The sequence below is a fragment of the Dendrobium catenatum genome, unplaced genomic scaffold, assembly GCF_001605985.2.
Source record: "Dendrobium catenatum unplaced genomic scaffold, ASM160598v2 original_scaffold_161694, whole genome shotgun sequence".
Lineage (NCBI taxonomy): Eukaryota > Viridiplantae > Streptophyta > Magnoliopsida > Asparagales > Orchidaceae > Dendrobium > Dendrobium catenatum.
In genome coordinates, this window is record NW_021480120.1 from 22369 (window position 1) to 30973 (window position 8605).

The 8605-nt window shown below is 36.4% G+C and overlaps 1 protein-coding gene across 1 annotated transcript in view; it reads left to right on the forward strand.

Annotated features, from left to right (window-relative positions):
- The window catches only part of LOC110111048, a 21868-nt gene extending 13538 nt beyond the window's left edge, over positions 1 to 8330 (forward strand). The window contains exons 3-4 of the mRNA XM_020842742.2: positions 3221 to 3459; positions 8312 to 8330. Of these exons, the coding sequence (XP_020698401.1) occupies positions 3221 to 3459; positions 8312 to 8315 (243 nt within the window). The 3' untranslated portion in view covers positions 8316 to 8330. The remainder of the gene's footprint in view (positions 1 to 3220; positions 3460 to 8311) is intronic.
- Positions 8331 to 8605: the final 275 nt, after the last annotated feature.

Genomic DNA, 8605 nt, shown 5'->3' on the forward strand with positions numbered 1-8605 from the left:
GGGGGGGGGGGTATTGTTAGACCGGTCCCTTCTGGATCAGTCCAGCTAGTCCTTCCTGGACCAGCTCTAGCATATTTACAGCTCTAGCATATTTGAGGCAGAATATGCTTCCGCTTAGGATGATTGACTGCCCCTTTGGGTGGGGCCAAGGGCAATTTTGAATAGGAGAAAGGGGGAAGTCAGGAGGGAAAGTCAATATAGGAGGGCTGTTTGGGGATTTGAAAAATTATTATTTGCTTTAAGTAGGTGGTTTCCCTTTGGTTAGGGTTATGTTTGGTTTGTTGAATGTAGATTGTTATTAGGTTCATCGGGCTCTAGTCAACGGCTAGGGATTTGAGAGAGGTGGATCTTCCTCTCCAATTGAAGATCTAACTGTATATTGTGTTTTTCTTCTTAGTTGTTTCAATAAAAAATAGTTATTGTGTGTTTTTCTTTCTGAATTTCTTGTGTCGTTATCTGATTTTGCTAAAATTGCATCCACTTCCTATCACAATACTTATAGAATACACATGCATTTGAAATACTTGCAACTTAATAACTCCTAATAATCTTTTCATAATTTTTATCAGATGAACTCTTAGTCGCAAGTTTTGTTGTTGTACCTTGAGAAGTAGAAACATATACCTAACTATAAGTTAAAAAAAGATGTTTAGGATTTTGCAATTGAGTGCTACTTAAAGAATAATATATTATCTTGAAAGGCAAAAATAAAATTGTATTACAAAGTTTAGAATAAAAATACTTATAAATTTAAAAATGAAGGTCTACATTTCTAGAGATCTTTCCCTATTTGATGTGATTGAATCAAACAGGTTTTATTTTAATATGGGTTTTAGGTTCTCCATCAGGGCAAACCCAAATAATTAATCATATTTTATGATTGTTTATCTCTTTAAAAAACTTTTGACTAAAGTGATGAAATATATTGTTATTATTTTGAGTTTGTTGGAAAAGATATGATCTTGGAATTTGTCGAGGGGTATACTTAAACGAAGAGAATTGTATAATGCTACTGAAAGAGAAAGAGTTGGAGCACTAGATATCTGAGAAATTTTGAAGTGCTCAAATATATCTTATATCGGGCTTTAACATTTTAATGATTTAATTTGAGTTAAGTTGAACAATTTAGTTAGAATTTGAGGTACATTTAACCTAGAAAGTATTGAAAAAGGCCCAAAAAAGAGAAGTAATAATGTCACAATTAATGATATCTGATGTCACAATTAATGATATCTGCATTGAGTTCTAGTTCGTGGGTGAGAAGAGACACTGGTCTCACAATTCTGTACTCACCCAAGCATTTCAAAAGTCATCATGCAATACTCTCTATGATGTTAGGATATTTTAAATTTATGAATTGAATCTTATTTATTAGCCACTAAAGCAAAGCAACTCGACCATATGGGTGCCATTGTAGGCTCACCATTGAAAGTGTCTTTTGAGAAAGTCAATTATTCTTTGCATGTGACTCACAAGGCTAGCATATGAGGTCATTATCCTTAAATGGTTTTGATGATGATTATATATTAAGAACATTTATATGGGTGCCAATGCATACTCACCATTGCAACTTTCCTTAGTTATTTCTCCTTTTCATGTGAAGGGACATTATTTTAAGTGGCTGACAATACTTGCATATGAGGTCAGCAGTTGAAATAGATTTGTTGTTGATATTAGATTAAGCTCATCCTTATGGACATGACAATTAGTTAAATATTGACTGTACATTGATGTCCATAAGGAGGTTATTGTTTCTTTGAATTTTGAAATTTTGACTTAAATGAATAAATCATGTAAGATTTGAAATGAAAAGTTGATTGAATTTAAGCCGTATATATTTTTGGTAGAAAATTCAAGTCCTTAAGACTCTACCGACCCAACACAAATCCCGGTTAAATGCGATACAACAACGACAACATCGAGCCCTTATCCCACTACGTGGGGTCGACTACATGAATTCTTTTTTATGTTGTATTATATTAAGAGTCAAATTCTCATTTAAATCTAATAAATAAATGTCATTTCTAATTTTTTCTAACGAAGTCTTTTTAGGCCTATCTCTACATTTTTTAACATAAGCGAAATCTAATACATCTACTCTCCTAACCAGGTCATCGGAAGGCCGCCGTTTTTGTTACCAAACCATTTAAGATGTCTCTCTCTAATCTTATCTTCCACTGGAGCTACTCCAACCTTTTCACGTATTTGCTTGTTTTGTATCCTATCTCTAAGAGTAAAACCACTCATCCACCCAAGCATCCTCATCTCTGCAACACTTAACTTAATATTATGTTTCTCTTTTAATGGCCAACATTCTGCACCGTAAAGCATTGCAGGTCAACAATCTTATAGAGTTTTCCCTTAAGTTTAAGGGGGGCTTTTCTATCACACTATAAGCTTGATGCATTCCCCCATTTCAACCAACTTGAATTCTACTAATAATATCCCCATTTATTTCACCATCACTCTGAACAATAGAACCGATATATCTAAAACTTGTACACTTATTAATGACTTGATCGCCCAAACTCACAATCCCGCCACTAAATCCAAGGACAACGGGCTATTTTTGAATAGGGTTGTAAATGATCTGAGCTGAGTCGAGTAGGAGCTTGCTTGAACTTGTGCTCATTTGCCAAAACTCTATTTAAGCTTGATATAAAGCTCAATCTAGCATTTTTAGTTGTGCTCAATTTTGGTTCATTTAAAATTATGACTATTTAAGCCTGATTGGAACTTGGTTTATTAGATAACCAAATGAGCTCTATTGAGTCTATTAACTAGCAAGACTGCTGAGCAACTTGTTAACTCAAGGTTGTTCATTTATCAATCCTATGTTTATAATAGTTCTAGCTTGTTAGATTATTTAATTTAACGGTCACGACTGAGCTTTAACAGAGCCAAACTACTTGTAGATTGCCAAACATATTGGTTTATTTGCATCCCTATTTGTGAAACATTAATTAATTATTTATTCGCATTTTTTTAACACTAATGGGCCATAAATTACTAATTGAAATAAAATGTTTTTCATTTTAATTATGTTTTTTCGTTAGTAATTTTATATGCAGAGCATCCTCGAACTAACGTGTAAAAAACTGATTGCAAACTTAAAAAAATTGGTTCTGTACATTTGTACAACTTAATTAGTGACATGCTTGCTATTTTCTTTTTTAATTTACCTTATTGAAAAAGTTTCCCTGACATTTTTCTGCAATAGTATGTTTTGTCGGCTTCAGAAGTTATTAAGAAGTCAGCTCATTGGGAGGTCGATGTGCAAGTTGATCTTTTTTCTGCTAAAACTGGTGCAAATCGACTTGCTGGTGGTCTGTTCAAAGGGAAAACACTAGTTTATTCAGACCTGAAGCATGTGGTCCTGAGAATCTTGCCTAAGTATATTCCAGAGGCTGAAGAAAATGTCATTCTGGTGTCTTCTCATATTGATTCAGTTTTCTCAACGTATGCTTACTGTCTCATCTTGCTTTTTGTTAAGAATGTTTAATTTATGCTTTCAGTTAATTGGAGAACATTAAAAAATAAATAAAAACGTACTGTATGATTTTGAATCTGGTCACTTGTAAATTGTAGGAATTGTTACAAGCCCTAATATGTGATAATATAACTTCACCGAAAAGTAACACTCAATTTTCTGATGTTGACATCCTAGGATATGGTTAACAGAATTTCTAGGCATTGGCCAATTAGTTGAAGGCTAGAAATTGTCAAATGTCTTTGCTTTTAATGTCTCCTCTGGAAACTAAAACATCTGTCCTTTTTTTTTTAATGAAGTAAATCATTTCTGGGAGCACAAGTAGGAGAGAACTATATGTTGGAGGCTTGGAGCAAAGTTTTCTGAATATTAAATTGCATGATATCTATATTAAATTCTGTAACATAGTATATTCTCTTTAGGAATTTTTAAAATCTATTAGTCATGAACTTGTAAGTCCCTCAAACTTAAGTTAATTGTGCACCTTTTTTGTTATAATGCATGATAATTTTAAAATGGCAATTGCATTAACATAATTTCCTTTGAGTGGTGTTTGTTTTGAGAAATTGTAGCGATGGCGGTTATTTACAATCAAAGAGAGGAAGGGAAATGCCATAAGGAAGGTTCACGAGAGAGACAGAGAGATGAGAGATTCATAAAAAGATTGAATAGAGCTAGATGAATTGTTAAGAGAGATAAGCTTAGGGAGGATGACTAGGAGTGAAAAATCAGGAATAGTGCTATTCATGAGGTGAGAGAGAGAGGAGAGGTGATGCAAAATGTATGGTGGGTCTTGAAATGGAGAATGATGGGGAGTAGTTTATTTGGTGTAAGGAAATAGGATGACTCCGAGATTTGAAACTTTGAAGACTTTGGGAAGAAGGGGTGCCAAAAGTGGTCAAGAGCTCCAAGGTGGGTATAGGATTTGGGTTTCCAAGTGAAGTCTGAGTTTATGTGGTGCTGAAGGTAACGCTTTGAGAGAGGGGGTGGGGTGGGGGGGAAATGATGGAATGAAGTGGTTTGTGTATAGCTTTAGAATGTGGGGTTGTTGATCCAAAACTTGTTTAGAGCTTAATTTGGAATTATTGGTATATGTAATTGAAGAAAGGGCGGATGGCTGTATTGAGGGCAGTTGGTTTATAAAGTTTACTTGAATGTAAGAAACTATGGCGGTATGGCCAGAAGCGTGGGGAGTTAGAGAGAGGTTCCAGTTCACTTGTGGGTAATGTGAGAAAGAATATGAGCAAAAAAAAAAAAAAATCAACAAAATAAAGAATGACAAGAACACGAACATCCTCACCAAAGGAAGGTTGATCTAGTTACCAAGCCAAGAATCTTGGAGATGCCACCAAGCTTTCCCTTTAGTAGAGATTTCCTCCCAAAATTTTGAATTTTATTTCTTCCAAAAGATTATTATAGTTTAGGATTCTTGATATTTAAAGCATTATAGGTAAAATAGAATCAAAACATCACAATGAATTGAGGAGGTGGTCTTCCATACTGTGGGCTCCGAAAATTTGCACCCCGGCTTCTCCGCGACTCCTTTCTTTTTCGGGTCGTCAAGGAGAGTTCTAACGTTTAAGTTCTGAGGCAAATTTTCAGATGACATTGAGTTTTGGATAAGATATAACTAGAGATTTTGTCCTCATTTTGTGAGGACTTTCTTATATGAGTTCGTTTCCTATAGGCGTAAGTCCCCATAATTAATTATCCCTCCCGATAACAAAAGAGAACTTTCGATTAAGGGTAGTCATCGAAAATATATATAGTATCTAACGTATAGTAGGAGCAAAATTAGATATTGAAAATTGAAATTTATATCATCACACACTTAAAGCGAATGGTAGGGGAAATGATGATCAACCCGATCAAGGTTCCTTAGTTCCATCATCCCGGGTCATCATAATCCCTAGTCTACTTAGTCAGAGGAGATAATCGACCGAACCTGATCAAAGGATGTTTGCATCATTCAAGGGTATCTTATAGACTTGGGGTGAATGTTTATTTAAGGGGAGATATTTTAGCCGACCTTAGCTAACAAAGGGCTTTGTGCCCTATTGATTCATTACTCAAGAATTTAGAGCCATTGGGGAACATACGGGCTCTAGCCATGATCGTAATTCAGTGGTACCATTTGACGGTAAAACCACCCAGTCAGAGGGTCTCAGTCATAACCATTTACCTGTGGTGTCATTTAGTGGTGAAACTACTGGTAGATGACACGTACCACGTATTTACTGACAGGAGATAATTTAAGAATGAATGCTAGTGATATTCTTGATTAGACATTTGTTCTTTGTGAGCTGAAGTGATTTTCAAATTTATTCATCTCGACAAATTGTTGCGGAGGGTAGATAAGTATTTTGCTTTTAAGTGTTAGATGATAAATTTCGATTTTTGAATGTATGTAGAGTTTTGAAGTTTTTTGTAGAATTTAAAGACTAATCCTACGGTTGATATTAGCTTTCAACACAGTCATCATCAGGGTGATGTTAAAGTTAATTTATATGTTTATATTTTATAAGTGTGGGAGGCATTTTAAAAGTTTGGGGTTTCCTCCTGTTGAGATTTTCTGCCAACACGTCCATCATCGGGTATATTTAAATAGGTCATGTATATGTCATTTAGACCGTGTTAACTCTGATTGCATGCTGACAGAGGATTGAGTTCAATTATTGGTGTTGTGAGTTATCATACGGATATTGAGAATCAAGAGTTGTATGCTTTTAGTAATGAACATTTCTTGTAATAGATCTCGAATGCCTAATATGAACGTATAAAATCAAATGCTCCGGTTGGCACTATGATCGTATATTTATTCAACGGTTCAAGTCGTATCGACTCTTAACCATTCACGAACAAGGATCAAACTTGAACTTAAGTCCATTTGTTGACTCGCGTAGCATTTTTAGGCGTCACGTGTGTGCATACATCATGCTTGCTAGGGCCCATGCGGGTAGGGGCGAAGCCATGGTTTTTTTGATGTGGAGCCGCAAATCATTTAAGTAAAAAGAACAGCCTCTTTCATCCGGGCTTGGGACCTGCATTGGCGGGGGTTTTTTTTTTTTTCTTTCAATTTTTGTACTAGAAATCTTTTTTAAGAAGTAGTAAGAAAGTTGTCCCAAATGAAGCCTAAATTCAATTCAATTCTTTTACTCATTCATTTTCATTTTCTCTCTTTGAATTCCTACAAGCCAAGCAAAGCCTAAATAAATGAGCAGATACAAATATTTTCTCAAATAATAGATAGGCTTTTCTCAAGATTTGTTTTTAAATTTGAATTTATGGCATGAAATAGTGCTAATTTTGATATAACTATATAACTTTTTAAGAGCAAAATCCGTTGCTTAACAAATTAACAAAGGATTGATCAATGAAAAAAAAATCAAGAAACAAATTAAAGTTGTGCGCCTTGGCTTCGCCTTCGCTGCTCTTTGAAGTTTAAATGCCTAAGTCCGCTATCTCCAGTCAGTGTGCCTTGTACAGGCAGGGAAAGAAAGTAAGAACAGAGAGAAGGAGAGAGGGAGAGAAAGGCAGAAGGAGAGTGGAAGAGTCTTGTGAGTTGAGAGAAGAGCTGTGACCGAATGGCTTCTTTGCGTGCGACTGGAAGGGGTTGGAAGGGGGAAACGGAGGAAGGGGGCTTCAGGTTGCTTGTGATCGAGATGAAATCGACCAAGGGCTTCAACTAGAGTGTGCTTCGTGATCCAAAGTAATATAGACGAGGGCCTGACAGCTCGGATTGGAGGTCAGCGTCGCCTCGACTACAGGTCAGACAGCTGAGTGTAGGGGCGGATGATTGTGCGACTGGCAAGAGCCGAGGGCGACTGTCGACTGGAAGGCGGATGCAATGAACAAGGCGAAGCAACGACATGGACGGAGCAACAAGGCGAGGGTGGAGCGACGAGGTGAGGGTGGTGACTAGGTGTTCGGTGTTCTGACTCACGCGCAGGCCGAACGAAGAAGACTTCTTGTTTCAGCTTCTGCCCGTGATTGTGAAGGATTGTTATTGGGCTGGAAAAAAACCTTTACCTACTTAACTTATTTGATTTAATCTGTAATTAATGCATCATAAATATATTTAATTAGGTGTTAATGATAAAGTCAGTGGGGACGGGCCTCCTACTGCATCCTCCCCTGCATGCGGGTATATGCTGTTGAATGCATTTTGCATGTTGTATTGATATGGAGTGTCTTGGCTTAATACACTAACATAGTGTATGATGTACTTGCATGATATGTATGCATAATGCATCCATGCATTATCTGCTTGTTTGCACAAGTACCTGGTGATTCAATTCTCTTGTATAGTGCATGATTGGTTTGCATGTCAGCGTAACACGTTACTGTTCAACAGTGCATTTTGCAAGTTGGACGGTATGCTTGCATGATTCATTTTACATATTGTGTAGTGTGCTTTCTTTACATGATGCATCTTGCATGTTGTAATGTGTGTGTAGTTTACATCCATTTCAAAGCATTTGCAAAATGCATATATATGTTCTGAATGTGTCAGTGTGTACTTCAATGCATGAGGGGGTATTTTTGCAATATTCAAATATAACTAGTCGTGTAAGTGACGATCATTTAGACTATGCATAAGTTTCCATTTAAAGGGCCTATAAAATGTATTTTGTCTGCTTGTATGAGTATTTCGAATTATGTGGCATGGTTTATCTCATTCATCTTCTGCAAGCTGTTATTTTCTTTAGTATTCAGCCCCTAGGAGTGTACATTTTCCTGCAAACATGCTGTGCGATGCATCGGGAGCCCTCCACCAATGTTTCATAGTTTTTACTACAATTTCTTTGCTTCTTCTTGCAGGTGAATCGTAGTGTTGAGTTATAGGTTGCTCATTGATTCTTGCGAACAAGCTGTGGCGTCATACAAGCTTTATCAAATTTGTTTGTGGGTTGTCAGTGGACATTCCAAAGTCACATGCTATTGCGTATAGGTAAACTATGCTCAACGTAGATTTTCTAGCATTGTCTGTACGGTACTGCTGTATGCATTTTAGGTCTTTGTCATTGCCCGTAGTTGCTTACTTTTATTGCAGCTATTTTTGTATTTGCTTGCAGATAGTGTTTTGTGTACATGACATGTCTTCTACGATGGCTC